Source organism: Sus scrofa, chromosome 1 (genome assembly GCF_054392235.1).
Source record: "Sus scrofa isolate SSC_HxYL_T2T_F1_AM1 chromosome 1, Sscrofa_HxYL_maternal_Yorkshire_Landrace_v2.0, whole genome shotgun sequence".
NCBI classification, from domain to species: Eukaryota; Metazoa; Chordata; class Mammalia; order Artiodactyla; family Suidae; genus Sus; species Sus scrofa.
The window spans coordinates 154,686,819-154,709,482 of NC_139383.1; the positions used below are offsets into that span (position 1 = coordinate 154,686,819).

The 22,664-nt window shown below is 42.0% G+C and overlaps 1 protein-coding gene across 3 annotated transcripts in view; it reads left to right on the top strand.

Moving 5' to 3' along the window:
* The first annotated feature begins 1,852 nt into the window (after positions 1-1,852).
* MTMR10 (myotubularin related protein 10) overlaps positions 1,853-22,664 on the top strand; it is a 50,480-nt gene continuing 29,668 nt past the window's right edge. For 2 of the 3 annotated variants that reach the window (XM_003121665.5, XM_084976523.1), the window contains exons 1-5: positions 1,853-2,097; positions 2,681-2,741; positions 15,646-15,782; positions 18,323-18,395; positions 18,848-18,990. In XM_003121665.5, coding sequence (XP_003121713.1) covers positions 2,038-2,097; positions 2,681-2,741; positions 15,646-15,782; positions 18,323-18,395; positions 18,848-18,990 — 474 coding nt within the window. In that variant the 5' untranslated portion in view covers positions 1,853-2,037. The remainder of the gene's footprint in view (positions 2,098-2,680; positions 2,742-15,645; positions 15,783-18,322; positions 18,396-18,847; positions 18,991-22,664) is intronic. The other variant, XM_084976529.1, reaches the window with a different exon arrangement.

A 22,664-nucleotide genomic window follows, 5' to 3' on the forward strand; every position in this document is an offset into this window, starting at 1 on the left:
CACAGTGCCAGATCCTTAACCCACCGATCGAGGCCAGGGATCAAACCCGCAACCTCATGGTTCCTAGCAGGATTCATTTCCACTGGACCATGACGGGAACTCCGACATACATCACTTTATAAGCTTAGGGCATACAGTATAAAGGTCTGACTTGCACATACTGCCGAATGATTATCACAAGTTTAGTTGGCATCCACTATCTCATACAGATACAAAGTTTCCCTTGTGATGAAGACACTTAGGAATTACTCTTAACAATTTCCCTGTATATCACACAGTAGTGTTAACTATACTCACCATGCTGTACATTACATCCTAGGACTTATTTACCTTGTAACTGGAAGTTTGTACATTTTGACCATCTTTCTCCAATCCCCCCGCCGGCCCCCCACTCTGGTAACCACAAAACTGATCTCCTTTTCTATGAGTTTGTTTTCTTTAAATCCATTTAATGTAGTGAGATCACAGACTACTCATTAAAAGGTTTTAAATATGTGTGGACAATAGTACCTTTAAACCTATAACTCACTGGGCTTAACATTTTAAAGTACAATTGTGGTTCCTGAGAAAAATGGAATCATATGTTACTCAAGTTAACCAGAAAGATCAGTGGAGTTCTGGATCCAGGACCCAAGAAAAAGTAACTTGTGAATCTTAAACACTTAAGTTTTTTTAGTGTTTCCATTAACATTTGTCAGTATGATTCATATGGCCACATTGGAGCTTCCTGGTGACATTTTTTATAAAACGTTGGATTAGGGATTTATTCTTCAAAGTGTGAGAAGAATCTAGTCTCAACTAAGATTTACAAGAAGGTAACATCACTAGCCCCCTTCCACCAAAGGCTGCTTCAGTTCGGAATTCTGTTAAAGAGTTCAGAAATGGCCCGTGCTTGATGTGCAGAAATTCTTCTGCTCTCTGCAATTAATGGCCAGAATATTCAGGCCATAGCCTAAGGAAGCCCTTCACACCGCTAAGGACTCATTCTTGCTGAGCTTTTAATCATTTATCTACTTGCTGTACCTTTGCATGTGAGGATAGGCAAGAAAAAACAGGAAGGCGACTTTCTTAATATCTGTTCACACTTAAGTTTAACAACGAGGCTAGGAGTTAAAATAAACTGAGGTGTCCGGGTTGCTGACATCGTCCTGTGTCAACAGCGCCCATGCCCACGCCAGCCTCAGCACCCCACGGAATTGAGCAGCAAGACATCTGTCACAAAGCTTCACGCTAAAACAAACAGACCAGGTGAAGGAAGAAAGTCTTCCCTGGTGTGGGACCTTGAAGGGACCGAGCTGACCGTTTTATCCCGGTCACTGTCAGCTGTCCTGGGCCACTTTCCCGGGGCCCGTCCCTCATCCGCTGGGCGCAGACAGCGTGACCCGCTAAGCCTGGGGCTCCAGAGTTCTCTGTCCCTCACCCCCACCCCAGCTCCTCCCAACGACTGAAAACAACAATCCCCGCGTGAGCACGGTGACTAGAGACCAGCAGTGGAAGGTGCTGTCTCAGGAAGAGCGGAACTGCGGCGCAGTAGCTATCAAAGGGAGCCTCCAGCTACCGCCGTGACCCCGCAGGCCGCCATGACCCCTGCCAGCCGCCGTAGGTTCTCGCCGGCCGCCGTGGACCCTGCCGGCCGCCGTAGGTGCGCCCCTACCCCGCCCAAGCGGGGTTCTCAAGATGGCTCCCGGGCCCCGCTCCCCCCGGCACCCTAGCTGAGGGCTGGGCAAAGGCACTCTGCGTAGGCCTCGCGTTCCGGCGCCGGCGCGGCCTAGAGGTCGGGAGCGGCCGGCCGCCGGCCCTGCGCGTGCCTCTCGCCGGGCGGGGTGGGGCGGGGCGCCGGGCCCCTTCCGGGGATGGGCCCCGGCTCCTCCCCGCTCGGGCGGGCGCTCCGCCGAGTCTCCGCCCGTCAGCCCTCCCGGCCCGGCTGGCCGCAGACCGTGCCAGGGCGGCCGCACTGGGAGCTCGCAGCCCGCGGGCGTCGGGAGGCGGGTCCCGGGCCGCGACCCGGCCCGGCGGAGCGAAGCCGGTGGCGGCACCATGTTCTCGCTCAAGCCGCCCAGACCCACCTTCAGGTCCTACCTCCTGCCGCCCCCCCAGGTAAATATCCCTCTCCCCCGGGACCTTCTCCTCGCGCTTCCGGGGAGCCGCGGGCCCGCCGGGGAGCGGGGGAGCCCGGAGGTTGCCCTGTCCCCCGACCCCACCCCGGTTCCCCGTCCTCTGTCCCCAGTTGCGCGGCTGCCCGACCTTGGCTCGGGGAAGCGCGCCTTCCTGGGAGCCCCACTGGCTCCTTGGAAACTTGCAGAACTCCGCCGCAGCCATTCCCTCCCCCCAAGACCCCCGGGAGCGACGGAGCAACCGGAGCCGGATTTATTTAGCCCTTTGCTTGGCGACAGTCCCTGCTGTGACCGCCAGCTGATTACATCGCCTGTGGGCACTTAGTGGAAGAAGTCACGCACCTGTCTTAAAAGTGAACACCTGGAAGCGGCTTAGGCGCTTAGAGTGTTTTTATGCTCAGACTCTCAATTCCATTATGAGCAGACCTTTCTTTAAAAGAGCTGGGTGAAAATGTGAAAGAATTTAAGGGGGGGATATGTATCATCACTTAGAAAACTAAATTTGCTTTAGTCTCTCACAGGGAAAAAAAGATTTGATTTTGATTTATTTTGCTAATGTATTTCAGACTGACGATAAGATTAATTCGGAACCGAAGATTAAAAAACTGGAGCCAGTTCTTTTGCCAGGTAAACATGAGGGTTCTAATAGATAATTTAGTGGTGTGTTTTGGTCTAAGACTCTTCTATCAGCTAGTACCATGTGGTTAACTTTCCTCATTTACTTTAAAGTTTAGCAAGTTAAAAATCTAAGACTGAGGAGGGAGGGAAAAAGTTGGTAAGATGTAAACAACAGCAACAAAAAGTAGTGTTAAATGGGTATTTGCCCTTGAAAATTGACGCATCATAGAAAACTGTCAAGAATATCACTCTTATTTCCTCTTTTGTCTCCTGAAATGTGCTTTTTGAAAGCTATCATTAATTGCTTAGGTAGTGAAAGAACTGTCTGCAAATTCATGCAGGAATGGTTAATAGATCATCATTTTAACAGTATGAAAAGCAACTTTTATTATGTTTGGGTCTCTATACCAGTGATAGAGCTTAGTGACCTTTGAATTACTTACTTGGCAATTGTTTTTTGAAGGTGTCAGCTGTGTTTGCAGATCTTCTTGTTTCAATTTAGAATGGGGTTTCCCAGCAGAGACACTATAGACATTTTGGGCTTGACAATTCTTTGTTGGAAGGATGTCCTGTGCATTGCAAGATGTTTAGAAGCATCCTTGGTCTCTACCCAATAGATGCCAGTAGCATCCCCTCCTTTACCTCCCACTTATGAGAAGCAGAATGTCTCCAGACATTGCCAAACCCTTTTATTTTAGGGGCAAAATTTTCTCCCTGTGGAGAAGCACTGGTTTAACAAAATTGACCTTAGAGGTAGATGTAGGAATTGATGGTAAATAGGAGTTTCATTTTAAAGCATGTAAGATATTTATTTGATTGGTATTTTGAATTACATGACAAGTATATGTTTAAGAAAAGTAACTTGTTTAATATGCTTATTGGGGAAAGTAGCCAGATACTTAGAAAAACTTGATTTAAACCTGAAATATAACCAAATACCAGCTTGTGTGTCTACTGTCAACATGTAAAAATCTCAGTCATTACTTAATGCTAAATCTGGTAAAATGATTAGATAGGTAGTAATGGAACAAATATAAACACTTTAAATTTTGTCCTTTAAAATTTTTAATATTGAGTAGGAACAAACAAAAACATCAACCTATGGTTCCGTGTTATAGATGCTGACTTAAGATTGTTCTAAACTTTAGTATGGCTAGTTAGTTATAAATATTTTCCCTTTATTTTGTTAATGCTTTTTAGCCAAACAGTGTGTACTAAATAATCCTTTGTACTTTTCCTCAAGTGGACAATAGAATTAGTAACCTTTGCTCCCTGTGTGTGCTCTGTTTTGGTCTTAGTCACTCCAGGCATTTGAGAGTCAGCTGTGGCAAACAGTATTTGTTCTGAATGGTGCCTGTGAGCTCCTGAACTTTGGCTCCTTTTACTTTGTCTGAAGAGGCCCTGTTCTTAAGCTTTGATCCCCCTTCCAGTATTACTGTTTGACACTACTAAACCACATGGTCTTAGCTACAACTGAGAGTGCTTCATTTTTAAAAATTAACTTTTACATTTAAGATGTGCTTGTGAATAATGTTACTAAATATCAGTAAGCTCAAGGAACTTTACATTGTAGGAGTATCTGTTCTATAGAATTAACTAAGACCTTACTTTTCTGTTAAAAAGTCAGAGTTTTCTTGGGAAGATGTAAACCCATTTCTTAATGTAAGTGGTTACTTATCTTTGAAATTGAAGCTGGAGTTCCCTGGTGGCCTAGCACTTAAGAATTCTGCGTTGTCACTGCTGTGGCTCAGGTTCAGTCCCTGGCCCAGGAACTTCAGCATGTGACAAGTTTGGCCAAAAAAGAAAGGAATCACAGCTAAGTCTGGATCTTCTGACCCATGTTAGCTTTTCTTCATTGGCTCCATGTATGCATACATGATGGCTTTGGCACCCAGCATTTTCTTTGCACCAGCCTATTCCTCATAGACCATTGAGTCAATCCTAAATTAGTGTGTCTTTTGCCCTCCCTCCCCACCCCTTCTGTCCTTTCCTTTTCATCCTGGCCTTCCCACGCTCTTCCATGTTCTTTCTGTCTGGTCATCAGGTCATGGTCTCTGTGCCCTGCTTCACCTCTCAGGTCATTTCTCTGACCACTACTGGAACCTCTTGCTCCTTTTTTGGCCTGCAGCCCTACTCCTCTCTCCCTATATAATCTGGGGACGATGTGGAAAGTAACTGAAGCATTGGTAATCTGAAGATGTGGGCTCGGTCAGGGCTTTTACTAAGAGGGCTTAATAATAGAGTTCTGGCCTTCGTTATAGTCAGAAACCAAGAGAAAATTTGGCCAAGTCACCTGTGGCTTTACACGGGCTTAAGAAACAAGGAAGCAATTGTTCAGAGATATAGTACTGGATGTTACACTTTGGCACGATGCCTCAGCTTCAAGGATATCCTACTTAAGTTGCCCAAAGTTTGAACTTTTAATTCAATAAGCAGATGAAAATTTGAACACAAAATCACTTGTTTATTTGTGTGTGCTTGCTGAGTACTCTGGTGGAACTTAAGGAGGCCGGATTTAAAATGACATTCATTGGCCTTCCCGCTGTGGCTCAACGGGATGGGTGGTGTCTTGGTGAACCCTGGGACTCAGGTTTGATCTTCAGCCCCGCACAGTGGATTAAGGGTCTGGTGTTGCCGCAGCTGCAGCATAAGTTGCAACTGCTGGGTTCGTATCTGATCCCTGGCCCTTGAACTCCACATGCTGAGAGGTGGCCAAAAAATAAAATGACCTTCATCTTTTATTAAACAAAGGAAACAGAAAAACTGATGAGCAGTTTAATTTAGATCGTGTGTATGTTAGTAATTTCTAACTTGCCTGGTTCGTGGACTCCTTTTGGTTAAAGATTGTACCTGATTCAGCTTTGTGGCCCTGATATCTAGTGGGGTGCAGGGAGATGTTGGTTGCGTGAATGACAGAATGAAAGAACGCCTCAGATCACTTGCTTGAACTGCTCCCATAGCCATGAGACCCACTTTCATATTTAGGGATGAGAGGAAGACTTTTTTTGTGCCAAGTGTTTCTGCTCTCCCCCAGAGCCACACTTCTCAAAATTGTACCTGAGCCTGGAATTGAAGTATAGGGCTCTATTACAGCAGCCTGCCTCTCTCTTCATCTTCCCATCATCACCTGAATTTCGTTCTTTAATGACTTTGTTGTGTGTGTAAAATCATCCCAATCCTTTTGAAAATAGATTTTGAACTTTAAACTGTGTGTGTGTTCCAGTATACGTTTGTGAGGGCAGGTGCTGCCAGACCATGTTTGTGTCTGTTTGGACCACTGCCAGGCTGCTGGATCCATTCACTGAGCCAAGTATCTCCTTGGGGCCTGGCTCTGGCCTTGCCAGAAAGGTGCTGGAGAAGGGGTGGGCCTGACTTGCAGCAGGGCCTGTGGCACACCCTACGCACAAGGCAGAGACTGTGACCTGGCCCTGTGATTTCCAGATTCCAGTCAGGGCCTGGCTGACATCAGATCTGGATGATGTTTATACAGCCCTTGGTCAAATTGAAAAAATTAAGAAAAATGCAGCTTTTTCCCCTAAAGCTAAATCGATTTGACTTAAAGGATTGTCCTTTATTCTGAGATGATGTCCTTCCAGCTTCTTAGGTGTAGATATGTTCTTTTGTAAGTGATGGTGATAGTAGCCGTGGCTTTTTAAAAGTTTTTACGTTAGCAAAATTAAAGGTAAACTCTTATGTTGGTTCCCTGAATTATTTTCATGGTATGCCTGTTTCGTGAAACCTAAACTGAAAGTCACTCAGTGAAGTTACTATAATATTAGAGGTGCAATATAACAAGCACTCACAGAGCACATCATTTGTTTTGTCTGCCTGGCATCTTCCTACCATCTTCTGAAAAATGCACCCTCTCTCTTTGAAAAATTCATCTTCCCCATCTGCACCCAGCCTGGATTCTAGTGCAGCCAGCAAGGTTAATGAGCCACCCTCAGACTGCTAGCATGATTACAGGTTTGCCTCTGGATATTTTCAGATGGGTACTAAGGGGAGATAATGTCCTTTTGGGTAGTGCTCTCTGTGGCTGGAGCTCCAAAAAACCTGTCCAAAAGAATGAAGTCTTGAGAGGCAGAGGGAAAGGTCTGATGGTGTCCAGCCTCCTCAGCTCCTAGTTTCAGGCATGTTTTTGAAACCTTCAACTAAGACCCTTCAGATGTATAATGCAGCTTACAGGTTACTGCTCCTAACAGCCCTATCAGGAAGATACCAGTTTGCCTTCACCTGACAGTTGAGAAGACTGTGTAGTTGTAGAGGTTAAGTGACTTGCCCAGTGTCACCCAGCCAGTAAGGGCAGAGGCAGGATTAGGAACCTTACTCTCAGGCTGTGCCTTTAACCACTGAACAGTAGGGCCTGCCTGACTGCACTGGTGACATTAGGGTTCAGACTTAGGCTCCCGAGTTGGGTAATGGATGGATTGGATGTCATCCTTGAGGGAGCACTCTAGTGAGGTAAAAAGAGCTCTGTCCTTGGCTCTGCCCTTTCCATGACCATGACAGGTTTTGTGACCTAGCTTAAGGAGTAGCTTTCAGAACATTTCAGCTGCCAGAAAATGGAATGTCTTGGGAGTCACTAGGTTTCCTGTCCCTGGCCTGCTGAACAGAGGCTAGTGAACTGCCAGTGGCTTTGTCTCGAGCAGCGAGATTTGCAGTGAATGGGGTGTGGTGGCTTTCTGTCCTGTCACTCTGGGACATGATCTTTTTAAGGCTCTGTGAGGTGGGAGGGAGGATGGCCGGAGGTGCTGTGCCCACAGGAGTCAGTTTGTGTTTGGCAGTGTGGAATACGTGTTTGGCAGAGGGGGAAGAGCTGACGAGGAGTGTCCTGCCTGAGCTTCAGTTCACGTGCAAGTGCTTCAGTGGAGGAGAGCAGAGGTGCTGCAGCTCCAAGAAGGCGGGGGATTGGGGGTCGGGAGAAGCCTGCACTCTGCCAGACATCGTTGGAAGCCTCAGCTCTGTGCACAGGCTGTGTCAGCTCCACTCCTGCTTCATCTGCAGCCTAGCAGCACCTCCCTTAGGAGGTTGACCAGTCCATCATTATGAATGCCCTGATTGTCAGAGTCTTTGTAATCAGATCAGAAAAGCACACGACCTTGGGCCATTGGGAACATGAAAATAGCCACTGTTGGATAGATGTCTGGTTTGTTGGTGCTTTTTTTTTTTTTTTTTTTTAATATATTCATTGTTTGGACCGTTTGTGTAACTGTTGTTTTCTGCTTCTCCCTCACTGGAGGTTTTATTTCCTCAATTGGATTGTGAATCCCTTAAAACAAAGATTGTCTCTTTAAGGTGTTGTTTGTTTTATTTTTTGTAGATAGGCTTTAGAGCTCATTGGAGACTGAACTTTGTAGTATTTTAATTCTCAGATACCTTGCTTTCGAAAGACAGAAGGCCTTGTAACTGGTCTGTGGAACGGTGAATAGAGTTATCAACTGCAGTGTCTTGGTGTTGGGTCTCTACCTCACCTGGACAACCTGCAAAGAGTGTGGGGCCACTTGCTCCTCGGGCCACTGCTGCAGGACCTGGGCCACCTCCTTACTCCTGACCTTGTAGCGCAGAAACCCTTCATGGACCCCCATAAGGAAAATCCTGCTTAAACAAGATAAAATCCAAAGTCTTTAACCTCTAATTTGCTAATACTCACCTTGCTGACCTCTGCACTATTTCCTTGTATTGAAATTTGCTTCACTCAGCCTGATTTTTTGCTCTCTCTGATGCCATATTCTTTTTTCAGGCCTTTGTTTCATTATCACATGTTCTCTCTATCTTAACCTTCCTCTGCCTTCAGAGTTTCCCTCTAGTCTCTTCTGTGGTCTGCACTGCTGACCTTCTTCAGCCCCTATGGTGGGTAGCACTTCCTGGTCAAGGTACTTGACTGCATGCATTTTGTATCATGTGTGACCCTGCGAGTACCAGGGACAGCATCAGTTGTTTGGTGCTTGTCTTCTACGTCGTTTCAACTTCCCTTGATAACTGTTAAGCCACTTTAATTCCTGAATTTATCTACAGTTCAGGTGACAGTTGGACTGTCCTGGCTTGAGTGTTCACAGTCCCGCCTGTGGGAATCCTTAACCCCAGGCGGTCTGGGACAGTCACTCACCGTATGTAAAGCCACAGATCGAGTTACACTTTCGGCCTCTGCATATTCCACAGATTAATTAGCTTCTGTTACAGCGAGGCTTTCTGTTAAACTATTTCTCAAGCTAAAATTTATGGGGAAAATTACTTTAATTCATCAAGCATGTATTGGCTTTCTAAATGTGTAAGCTGTTATGAAAGATAATGTGGGAGTTCCCACTGTGGCTCAGTGGAAACGAGCCCAACTAGTATCCATGAGGATGTGGGTGCAGTTCCTGGCCTCACTCAGCAGATTGCAGACCTGGCTCAGATCTGGAGTTGCTATGGCTGTGCTGTAGGCCGGCAGCTGTAGCTCCGATTCAACCGCTTGCCCAGGAACTTGCATATGCCACATCTTCGGTCCTTAAAAGAGAAAAAGAAAGAAAGAAAGATAATGTGACATTTTTTTGTTTCTAAGAGAGTTAAATGCTTTCCTAGCTATGCCATTTGGATACCTATTAATTTTATTTTCTTATTTACCTTTATGAATGGTCTTGAGAAAATAAACTTTGATGATTTCTTGATGCTTTCCCAGGTTATAGTAGAAAGCCTTGGCCCATCGTCTTCTAGTTTACATAGTTTTTTCTCTGGTGCTTTTTTGCTTGCCCTGCACTGAAGCTAACTTCCTACTTTTTCTTTGGTGAGCCCCCCCCCCCCATGGCTTCTTGCCATGGGTGTGCTGGAAAGTGCCTGGTGCTAAGAACTCTCCCACCAGGGCTGGCTGAGCCATCGACTTGTGCAATGCAGGGCCACAGAGGCAAGCCCTCCAGCACACCACTGTCCACCTGGAAGCCCAGGAGGAAAATCTCTGCCAAAACCTCATGGTTTCTGTGAGTTTTGAAGCTTTTGTTAGATGTTTCCTCTTCAGGGTCACTAATTTAAATGTAGCTAGAACAGTCTCAGTGCTTTTCTGTTTCTGTGTCTGGGAAGAGGCACTTTGTATCTTCTTTTAATTTCCCGTCTGTGAGCTGGCTTCCTGGCCCACAGAACTGCAGTCTGTGGGGGTAACTGAGGACAGCTCCTAGCCAGGGTTCCTTCTTTTTTATAAAGTCAGAGCAGAATATTGTTATGTGAGCAGAGAGCCTACATGTTTTTTTTGGCCACGCCCATGGCATGCGGAAGTTCTGAGGCCAGGGATCAAACCCACGCCACACCAGTGACAGCGTGGATCCTTAACCCACTGAACCACCAGGGAATTCTCTCATCTATGTTTAAAGACTAGTTCCATGCAAACAGTTTAGTGTTAGCAAATAGAACTCTAGCAGAGTTAACTTTATGTTTATTTAATTACATGCTTACAATAATAGTAGGTCCCAGTTATAACATCTCCCCAGAAATTCCCTCCTTTTCTTCTTTCCCTCCATCCCACCCTACTTCTTTCTCTCCCAAAGGCTCATTTACATTCTCCACTCTAAAAGCTGTGTAGCAGCTTTCCTTGAAAGACCATAGCCCAGCAGATCACTGTTTTACTATTGTTGTTACTGTTGTTGCTTTATATTTCATGTCTGTTTTCTTTTATTTAGTAGTTTTATTTTTAAATAAACTTAGATTTGTTAAAAGAGTACAGATAGTTAACACATACTCTTCCCCTAGCTTCTCCTAATATTAATATCTTCTAACATTGATAAATTTAGCTAAACTAAGAAATTAGCAGTACTGGAGTTCCCATTGTGGCTCAGCAGTAAAAAACCCAACTGGTATCCGTAAAGATGTGGATTCAATCCCTGGCCTCACTCAGTGAGTTTAGTATCTGGCATTGCTGTGAGCTGTGGTGTAGGCTACAGACTCAGCTTGGATCCTGCATCGCTGTGGCTGTGCATAGGCCATCAGCTGTTGCACTGAAATTGCCACCTAGCCTGGGACCTTCCTTATGCTGCACATGGGGCCCTTTTAAAAGGCAAAAAGAAAGGGAGGAAGGAAGGAAAGGGAAAGAAAAAAAAGAAAGAAAGAGAGAAAGAAAAGAAAGAAATTAACAGTACTGTTAACTAAGCTGCAAGTTCTATTCACATTTCCGTAATTTTTTCACTAATGGCCATTATCTGTTACAGGGTCCCAACCAGCACCATATTGCATTTAGTTATCATGTCTCCTTAGTCTCTTCATTCTGTGCCGGTTTCTCCATCCTTTTTTTTTTTTTTTTTTTTTTTTTTGTCTTTTTAGGGCTGTACCCATGGCATATGGAGGTTCCCAGGCTAGGGGTCGAATCAGAGCTGCAGCTGCTAGCCTACATCACAGCCACAGCAATGCAGGATCCAAGCCATATCTGCAGCCTACACCATAGGCACAGCAAGGCCAGGGATCAAACCCACTACCTCATGGTTCCTAGTCGGAATCCTTCCCGCTACGCCTTGATGGGAACTCCCAGTTTCTCCATCTTTATTGGTAAATAATGAATTTTTTTCAAGTGGGCTCCTGTATGCTCCCCTCCCACCCTCTCTTTCTTTTTCCCTTCCGTACTTTCTGGCATTCTGGAACTATCAAAACTCCAGACACATCATGTCTTTCCTCTGCCCCAGCGCTGAAATCAGACATTCCTTCAATGAGCCCTCATTCCTTTTTTTGAAAATGGTATTTAAATACCAAGATCTGAGGGCTGAATGTGCTTTGTTACTGGAGGTCACTGCTTTGAGGTCTCTTTGGGAGACAGAGCAGAAAATGAACACATGTACACTAACCTATGTGTAAACACACCTTTTTGTTTACCTCTCCATTTTTGTGTATGTTAACAAGTACTTGACTTAATACCAATGTCTTGACTAATCTAGCCCCACAGAGTTTGTGCTTTATTTTACTCTTTTTTATGATGGAGAATAGGGAACAGAGCAGTTAGATGTGGATTTCCAGCTTCACCTTCCACTGAGTGCTGCAGCTCATTGGTGAGAAAGGAGCCTCTTGACTGTCGCAAACACTCTCCAGGGGGAGGTGTGCAGGTCCTCACCACTTCTAGGAGGGCTTCTCAAGCTCAAGAGCACCTGCCATTGCAGATTGAAAATGCTTGTCCTCTGCCCGGACATGCCTAAATGCTTCTTCCAAGCCTTGTTTTACATGATATTAAGAGTTGTCACAGAGGTTGGCAAACTTTCTATAAAGTACCAGATATAAATGTTTTAGAGTTTTCAGGTCATAGGTCTCCTGTCACAAGTATTTAGCCCTGCCTTTGTCCCATGGAAACGGTCATGGACAGTATGTAAATGAATGAGCATGGCTGTGTTTCAGTAAAAAACTGGGGTTGCATCTGGGTTGGCATGGCCCTGGATCTATTAAATGCCTTCTCCTACTTTTACCTTTGTCTCATTCTTGATATATTGGTGGACTTGATTTGTTAACATTCGTGCCCTTGAGAGAGTCAGGTTGGTGGAGAAGTGTTGTCTAAGTCTGCATCATAAATACAGTTGGCTGGTGGCACTGGTGTGGCCACGATGTCCTGCCCCACAGGCCCTCTTTGTTTCCATGATCACCCCTACTCCCCTTCTCAGACACCTGAAATCCGGTGGTATGGCTTTTTTTAAGTAAACCTTTATTTGATTATAACATACACAAGAAATATGTATGAATCATAAAAACTGGATACATTTTTTGTAGCATTGTTTTGAGAGTCTTTGGATTAATTGGCTAAAGAAAAGTGGTACAGCATGAGTGATGTAAGTTGTACTTAGTGAGCCAATAGTATTGATATAAAGAAATCAGTGTTACAGGAGTATGTCCTCTAGCTGTCTGAACTGGGAATGATTCATTCAGTTCGGTGTGTGTGCGTGTGTTTTGTTGGTTTTTTTTTCCCCAAGTTAAGGGCCCTCTTATAATTGGTAGCTCAGATTTTCTAGTGGGGAGAGAGGGTTGTGTATTTGGTAGCCCAATTCTGATATGGCAGTTGGTAAACATTGTGTTCAGGGAGTTATGGAAGATTTAAATTTTATGTATTTGAATTATTTGATGAGTTTCTATGTTTTTGTTATTTAAAAATTGTTGTTATTATCCAGTTAAGACTAATACTTTGAGTATTTCAGTTTTGGTGCCTGCTGCATCTCAGTATAGTACATTTAATTCTATGTAAGTATAGAGAAATAAAGGTATTAGGTTTGAAATCAGAACACTGCTAATAAGTCGCAAATGTACTTAACCTTTTTTTTTTTTTTTTTTTGTCTTTTGTTGTTGTTGTTGTTGTTGTTGTTGCTATTTCTTGGGCCGCTCCCGCGGCATATGGAGGTTCCCAGGCTAGGGGTTGAATCGGAGCTGTAGCCACCGGCCTACGCCAGAGCCACAGCAACGTGGGATCCGAGCCGCGTCTGCAACCTACACCACAGCTCACGGCAACGCCGGATCGTTAACTATATTTTAAAAATCAGTGCAAAATCCCTGAGGGCAGGGACCAAACCCACAACCTCATGGTTCCTAGTCGGATTCGTTAACCACTGCGCCATGACGGGAACTCCCTACTTAACCATTTTTAAGATCTTAGGAAAGTGATTTAACCTCTTTGGGTCCACGTCCATTATCTCCCTCGCTTACCTTATGGGTTGTTGAAAGAACCTGATGGAAAATATTGAGAAACTCCCCTGGGTAGATTTTGCAGCTCTCTGGGCGTGTGATAGATGGGCAGTAGCAGTGTCGTATAAGTTTACCCTCATACAGCACTTATCTCCTGACCCTCTTGTCTGTTTGGCTGTGTTAAATTACTGGTTTCTCTCTGCTTCATTGGTGGTGCTTGTCTTGTGAACCAGGAGCAGTGAAGTGATTTCATTCACTCACGTGTTCAGCACTCATTTACAGGTACCTGCCATGTGCTGAGCTTTTGTATGAGAACTGAAATGTCAGCATTGAAGAAAAATCAGTCCATCTTCTACCTTCCTAGGACAAATGGTCCTGAGGCAGGCACTGATTTTAAAATATAGTATACAGGAGTTCCCGTCGTGGCGCAGTGGTTAACGAATCCGACTAGGAACCATGAGGTTGCGGGTTCGGTCTCTGCCCTTGCTCAGTGGGTTAACGATCCGGCGTTGCCGTGAGCTGTGGTGTAGGTTGCAGACGCGGCTCGGATCCTGCGTTGCTGTGCCTCTGGCGTAGGCCGGTGGCTACAGCTCCGATTCAACCCCTAGCCTGGGAACCTCCATATGCCGCGGGAGCGGCCCAAGAAATAGCAACAACAACAACAACAACAACAAAAGACAAAAAGACAAAAGACAAAAACAAAAAAACAAAACAAATAAAATATAGTATACATAATTGTAGCTGTGGTTAATGCTAGTAGTTATAAACAAATGATTCAGGGAATTAGTCTAGGGACAGGGATTTTTTTTCTAAGGCATTACTGCGAAAGTGATTGGGTTGAGAGAGAAGGAAAGGCTATTCCAGGAAATGGGCACAACCCATTATCTGCCTCGCAAAGACCCCATGGATGGAAGCAGTATGGCCCCCGAGAAGGATTAGAAGGCCACTGCGGCCAGAGAGTGAGGGTGGGTGGAAGGCTCAGGGTACAGGGCCTGAAGGCCTGTGAAAGAGGCTTGCCTTCAGAAGGGGAAGATACTCCATTGGTCTGAGCCAAGACTTTGAACTTAATCCTCAAGTAAATGTTAGGGTATTGTTCTTCTTTTTTTTTTTTTTTTTTTTTTTTTTAACCCACAGGAAATGGAAGTTCCCAGGCTAGGGATCGAATCAGAGCTACAGCTGCTGGCCTACACCACAGCCACAGCAATGGAGATCTGAGCCAGGTCTGCGACCTACACCACAGCTCATGCCAGATCCCCAGCCCACAAAGTGAGGCCAGGAATCAAACCGCCCATCCTCACGGATACTAGTCGGATTTGTTTCCGCTGAGCCACAGTGGGAACTCCCTAGGGTTCTGTTCTTAAAACTAATCTTGAGCATTTTTAAGAACTCTGGATAGAAGGTTTTTTTTTTTTTTAATTCAGATTTATTATAACATTTCAGTTAAGAAAGAGGATTTTGTTTTGAGAACCTAGTTACACTCTGTGAGTTGGTAGTGTTTAGGGCTGGTCACCAACAGGCTCTATCCATCACTGTTAAAGGTTTTCATACCGATAGAAATAGGCAAAGTTGATCAGTACCCTAACTTTTCTACCATTGACCCTATGGACTGATTTCTTAAAAACATCCCTAGGTCTGGTTACACTTTAGAACTTGAAATTAAGGATTAATGATGACCAGGCTTTAATCAATTGTAGAAAATTATTCTTTTCAAAGAACATTGTAACTTTTTTTTTTTGAGGTCTTATATTTCTTTAATCTTCCTTTTTAACTCTAAAACTATAAAGTTTTATTGCCACCTAAAGTTATCATCCACTTGTAGAGGGAAACTCAGTTTGGCTTTATGAAATGTATTTTAAAGTTATGTAAATTACATTATTAATTTTGAGGTTAATTACTACTGAACTGTTTCTCATCTATTATAAAAAGGAATCGAAGATATCGGTTTGGGAGATCAAGTCATGTGTTAATAAAATGCAAATATTATAGTTTATTTCTTCTTGAGGATGCCTTTTGGTAAATAAATGAGAGGCAGTACAGCATAGTAAGGAGTGCAGACTGCAGTTCAGCCCTTCTGGTTGAACCATCTCAGACCCTTAAGCACTTTGTGCCTCAGTTTCTCTATCTTACAAATGGAGCACAGTGTCTCTTTGTGACTGTTACTGTGTAAGGATGAAAGCGCCCATGGTCCTGGTAAGCCTCAGTGTTTCTTCTCATCATCATGAAACCTTCCTTTTAGGTCACACAGTAACTGTTGACATTTTATCATGTGGTTTGTAGCTCATACAGTATGTTTCTTTTTGTGAAGGAGAAATTGTCGTGAATGAAGTCAATTTTGTGAGAAAATGCATTGCTTCGGACACAAGTCAATATGATTTGTGGGGAAAACTGATATGCAGTAACTTCAAAATTTCCTTTATTACGGATGACCCAATGCCATTACAGGTGTGTTTTATTTATATGCTGTTTAATTGTATGAAGACTTTTGACTCTAAGCAGTACATATTATTGTATAAAGCACAGATATGGCGAGTTACCATTGTGGCTCAGTGGAAACAAATCTGACTAGTATCCGTGAGGACACGGGTTCAATCCCTGGCCTTGCTCAGTGGGTTAAGGATCTGGCATTGCCATGAGCTATGGTGTAGATCACAGACACGGCTCAGGTCTGGCGTTGCTGTGGCTGTGGTGTAGGCCAGCAGCTATAGCTCCAGTTCAACCCCTAGCCTGGGAACCTCCATATGCCATGGTGCAGCCCGAAAAAGACAAAAAAATAAATAAGTAAAACACAGATATGGAAAATTTATAGTAAGGATATAAATAAGTGGTTAATATAAGGTTGGAAATATTAAAATTCAAAATAAAATTTAAGGAGCGTGTTGAGACTTGAGGAATATAGTTAGTGGGATGATTTTAAGTTAGCATGCTTTGTTTATCCTCTGTAATTTTTGCTTATATACACTTTCAATAAGGGAGTTATTTCCTTCCTTTTAAATCTTTTAACCCACCTATAAAAACAAGGATATTCTTTTTTGCTAATCTTAAAGAGAAAAAATTATATAACAAATAATCTCATAAGTGCTACACATTTTACATATTTTATAGTATTTTTAACTACTGTTTTTTCAAAAAATTCAAATTCTCATTTCAAATTTCTAGAAAATTCAAATTTCACATTTTATTCTAGTTAGAATGAAGAAAAATACTGATAAAATTTTTCTAGGGAGTTCCCTGTGGCACAGCAGGTTACAGATCTGGCATTTTTGCTGTTGTGGCATGGGTTCAATTCCTGGGTTGAACAGGAGCTTCTTCATACTGTGGGCACACGCAAAAAAAATAGATTTAAAAAAATTTTTTTCTTTAATAACCTTCTTGCTATTTTATATTTCTGCTGGAAAACAACAGTTCCACATAATTTTCATTTTTAAAAGTTTGGTCATTTGTTTAACTAAAAAACACTGGACTTTTCTTCAGCTCTTATTTTTGTATTTTGATTTGTAAAGTGTTATATACTTTTACCCCCTAAACCTTTATTTATAATAGTAATTGTTTTCTAATTAAATATTTGGATATTAACTCTAAACTTTTGACTGAAGCGTCTGGCTGTGGGTAAGTATATTTCAATCTGTTGTAATCCTCCATAGGCACAGTTAGACTAAATTTAAGGCATTTACAGATACCTAGTTTGTAGAGACACTAACTTATTTGGCTGTAGACTTGGATTTTTCCCTGCCAGTAGATGGTTTATAGCATCTGTGGTGTCCTTAGTTTGAAAATATGTATTTAAAAAATGCGTTTAAAAATAATCTAATAATCTGCCTCAAGATTTTTATTTCTTATAGACTTTCTGCTTTAAAAGAGGTATTTTTGGAGTTCCCTGGTGACACAGTGGGTCAAGGATCTGGCTTTGTCACTGCTGTGGCTCAGGTTAATCCCTGGCCCAAGAACTTCTGCATGCGCGGGTTCAGCCAAAAAAAAGCTATTTTTTGCTCAAACATCTCAATTGTGAATATCAAGCCAAAATTTTACCCATTAAAATCTGATGACCTAGCAGCCCCCTCTTTTTTTATTATTATTTTAGTGATAGTTTATTTATTTATTTATTTATTGTCTTTTTGCCATTTCTAGGGCTGCTCCCAAGGCATATGGAGGTTCCAAGGCTAGGGGTCTAATCAGAGCTGTAGGCTCTGGCCTACACCAGAGCCATAGCCACAAGGGATCCGAGCGGCATCTGCAACCTACACCACAGCTCACGGCAATGGCAATGCCGGATCCTTAACCCATTGAGTGAGGCCAGGGATCAAACCCGCAACCTCATGGTTCCTAGTCAGATTCATTAACCGCTGAGCCACAACGGGAGCTCCTTAGTGATAGTTTAATTAGAACTAGATATGCCAATGTTTACTTATGAAGTGATTGACAATATAATATTACATATCTTGTATGTTACAATGATATTGCCATATACGATTTTACCTAATTTATTTTTATTTGTTTTTTATGGCACACCTGTGGCATATGGAAATTCACAGACTAGGGGTCAAATCATAGCTGTATCTGCCTGCCTACACCAAAGCTACAGCAACGTCCAGTCCAAGCCATGTGTGTCTGTGACCTACATAGCAGGATCCTTAACCCACAGAGTAAGCCCAGGGATCGAACCCACGTCCTCATGGATACTTGTCAGGTTTGTTACCGCCGAGCTGCAACGAGAACTCCCATAAATTTTATTTTTTTTAATGTGGGGAGAAAAGTAGAGAGACTATGAACACAGCCTGTATTTCTTTCTTCCTCCCCTTATTTTCCTTCTGAAGTATGTTCTATGATACTGCATCCTTAGAATTGTCACAGCTGCACAGGCAAAAGCTTTTGTGCTTTTTAGAGATAGTCATCACAGTTTCTCATCACACCTAAAAGTGAGGCTCTTATTGCCATTGTGGAGTTGTTGGGAAAAGAATTAACATGAACATGCTGTTTTATTTCAGAAATTCCATTACAGAAACCTTCTTCTTGGTGAACATGATGTCCCTTTAACATGTATTGAGCAAATAGTCACAGGTATGTTTTATTCTTTACTCGGCCCATAAAAGCTGGCTCTACTCTTCTACTCTAGAATTACTATTTAAAGAGTTATATCTTTCAAATACTTTAGTTGAAATTTTATTTCTGTAGGTTTTTTTCCTTTTTTGGGGGGGGGGGCAGGAAAATTCATGAAAAAGAAATGAATAAATTATTTTAAATGGAGATATAGAATATATGGCTTTGTGTATTTTCTGTTTGTCCTTTTTTTCATTAAAATTTTGGCCATTAAATGTAGATGGTGGTGGTGGTGTGCAAAAGTATATCTTTAATATCATTAAAATTAAAACGCATCCCCCAAAGTTCTAGGAATTATACAAATATAGAAGATTCCATAGAAGCAATACTCAAATGGCAGGTGATCTTCCAATTATTTTCAGTAAGAATTTGTTAAAGTGAGTAATAAAGAAATTTTTCTTTTTCTGTTTTAGTAAATGACCACAAGAGGAAGCAGAAAGTCCTAGGCCCAAACCAGAAACTGAAATTTAATCCAACAGAATTGATTATTTACTGTAAAGATTTCAGAATTGTCAGATTTCGCTTTGATGAATCGGGTCCTGAAAGTGCCAAAAAGGTAACCCTATTAAGTTTTATCAAATTCTTGGTTTTGCACTATATTTACCAGTTGCAGTTCTGTATGAAAGTTCTCATTTCTCAATTTCTCAGTTTGTTATTTTGGTTTTTAGAGTAAGTTATACCTCCTTCCTTAAGTCAGAGCCAGGGATGTTAGTAGAACTGTTTCCTTGGATTTAGTGTATGCCTGCTTTAAAGCATCCTACATAATTTTTTATTAGCTCCTAAAATGTGAAAACTCTCATGGATATCCCTTACATTAAGATCATTTTCCCAGCTGTTTTTTTTCCTTGGTTAAAAAGGTTGAAAAGATAGTGTGGTGTTGTAATGGAGGTTTGGTAAGACTTTTCATTCAGAACCTCAGAACTAAAATGGAAAGCTAGACTTAGGTTACACAAGGGTAACCTAGGAATATATAGTATATATAGTATACTTCTAGGAGGGGCCTAAAATGTTAATATTTTAAAGAAATTTTAATGAATGGATTTGGGTAATATTCCACAGGGACAAGCTAGTGATTTTTTTAATAGGCTTACTTCTCCCCTGCCTTCCAGGAAATGTTTCTTACAAACTCATAGAAATTCCTACTTCTTTGATTTCATACTTTGGCTTTAGCAGAGGACTAAAGCTGGTGGTCCTAATACCCCCATCCCCCTAGGCCAGTCTGTGGTGCAGCAAATACAGAGAATAATAACAGAATTTCCAGGAGAAGCCTGCTCTCATGATTGGCAGTAGAGGAACAACAAGGGAGCTTTTGTACCACCAGAAATGGGTACATTTGTTTTCCGTGGTCAATCAACTTACTGCAGTAAATTTTTTGTTGATATCAAAATGAGGCTGTCAGAAAGATCTCAGGGCAGCTGTCTTCATATACTTTGGCAAGGAGGTGATAGATTTATTTTTAGAACTAGAGTCAAAGTTTCTTCTCAGAAAGGCAAACATGAGATGAATATCTGAAAATGCCTGACATTGCAACTAGATTATGTAGCAGAATGATGGTGGGATCTATGGCTAAAAGTTTTCAGGTAGAATGTGTCTAACCATCTTTCTGCATCCTGTGGTGTGGAAAACTCAACTAGGTAACTTCTCAGGCCCCTTTTAACTCTTCATTTCTGCAGTTTGTGATTTTGGCATTTTACTAATTTGATGCCTATTCTTATATATAGAAAGACTTTAGAATTAATTAGGTAGTAGACTGTATATAAAATAAGTTAACCAAGTTACTTTCTTGAACTCAGATGTAGCTGTGATTTAATCCAAGCATCAGGAATCTGCTTATGAAAACTTTAATTTCAGGATATGAGGCATCTCAAGAATAGGGATACCACGAACTTATGAGACTGAATTAGGACAGGATATTTTTTAAGTAAGAAATTGATACTGTGACCCAGTATTCTTTAGGAAGTTTACATCTCTCCCATTCTCTACTACATTTTTCAGATGACGCTATTGCAGTAACTGGAAATCATAATTATTTGGCTCGTTCTTGCATCATCTAGAATGTTGATCATTTTCGATGTGTGCGGCAACATGCCAAGTTTAATTGAGATAAAACATGAACAAATGAAAATTAAATAACAGTACAGAGTAGTAGCATAAAGGTGTTTCCACATAAATAATTAGTTTTCAAATGAATGAAACAGATAACAAATGCTCTGGAAATTCAGAATATCCCTTAACTGTTGTTGCTGCTGGTAAGTATAACAGGGGGCCTCACTGAACTGTCTGCAGAAACAGGTCTGGTTTTTTTATGCCTTTTCTCAAGACCAAGTTGCTGGCAAAAAGCCTTTCTCTACTGTCTTAAAATATAAAAACGAGTTACTTTAGACCCAAAAGAAGGACTCTTTTTGTCTTTGTGCAGTCATAAAGGAAGAAATACAGGAAAGAAACATAGGCATTAAGAATATAAACAGAGAATTTCCCCCCTGATTTACATGTTTTCAAACAGAGGATTAAGTCACATATGGCTGCCAAAGCTTAATGGCTTCATGAGTTAAAAACAAAAATTCTAGCATACTCTTATTTCAAGTGAAAGTTTCCATCTAAAATTAGGTAACAATTGGGAAGTTACAGGTTGATTTTACCTCCTGGAAACTTTGAATGCTAAGTTTTCTCTGGATACGCTTTTATTTTTGTAAATTGTTTTAAAACAACCAGATGAATGTTCAGAGTTCTCTGGTGGGTAAACCATTGATTATTGTTGGAAATACTGAGAGCAGATATATTCCTATTTGAATTATGAAATCTGAAAATGCTAAATTGGTTCATATTTTGTTAAGTATTGCTCTAAAGCCTTCTGGTAGGCTAGTGGTATAGTCCAAATAGTATTACAGCAAAATTAGACGCCATTCATCCTCATCCTTGGACTCTCCCAAATAAGTAAGGATTTGGGGAAAAGGTCTATATAAAGAAAAAAAAAGAATTTGGATGTCTAGAATTCGACATCTAACCTCAAAGCAGCTTTGAGCAACCATTTCCTTTTGAGGAACCTTTGCTTAAAACTGAGGGGCAAAAGGTTGCTTTTAATGATTTATCACTTAAAATATAAGATGGTAAATGAAATATATGCCTTTCATTTCCATTTTATTCTCAACTTGGTAGGCTATGAACTACTTGTTTAGGTATACTTTCTAGAAGGGAAAATTAAGCTCATCTATTTAAAAAAGAAGTTGGCCTTTCCTGAATTGTCTTTCTTTTTTTTTTTTTTCTTTTTTTTTTTTTGTGTTTTTAGGGCCGTACTTGTGGCATATGGAGGTTCCCAGGCCAGGGGTCTAATGGGAGCTGTAGCTCCTGGCCTATGCTAGAGCCACAGCAACACAGGATCCGAGCCACATCTGCGACCTGAACCACAGCTCATGGTAACGCCAGATCCTTAACCTACTGGGCAAGGCCAGGGATCGAACCTGCATCCTCAGGGATGCTAGTTGGATTCACTAACCACTGAGCCACAGTGGGAACTCCCTGAATTGTCATTTTTGCTTTGAGCCTGATATTTACTCCTCGAGGCTTACAGACTACAGAAATAGAAGAAACCAGTTTTGTTTGCCCATGTGCTAGAACTGGATGTGGGTTGAGCTTCTCTAGGGCTGCTTGCCCAGCTGCTGAGAGAAGAAACTGCCAGTCGTGGGTACTTCTGGCTTTCATGTCCTTGGCCCAACAATACCTTTAAAAGTAGTTTGCTTTTTTTCTTCCAGTAAAATATTTACGATAATTTTTCTTCATTTCCTATAATAACCAGAGCTAATGAACTGTTTCAGAGGCAGTTTTTAAATATGCAGGGTTTTTCTGAAATTTTCTTAATGCTTAGGGAGTACATTACAAAATTAGAGTTACTTTACATGAAAATGAGACCTACTTTTGTAAGCCTCTTAAACTCTTAGTGGTGGAACTTAGGAATGTGGACGTAGGCTTTTTAAACAACATGTGTGAAGGAGATCAGGGAAGAAGACTGCTGGCTTTCTTTCCTCTCTCAGAGTGTCCTCCTGCTGTAACAGTGAGAACAGAATCCAGAGGGCAGTGTGTGTGCCTTTTGTTTGGGTTCCCAAAGACACTGTATTTGGGTTACATGAGATAAGCCCTACACACTTGTAATCACACTGCTGAACGACGGCTTCAGTTCAGGCCATGTCCTCTTCCCCCAGACCAACCATTGTACAAGGGATTAAACTGACTTTG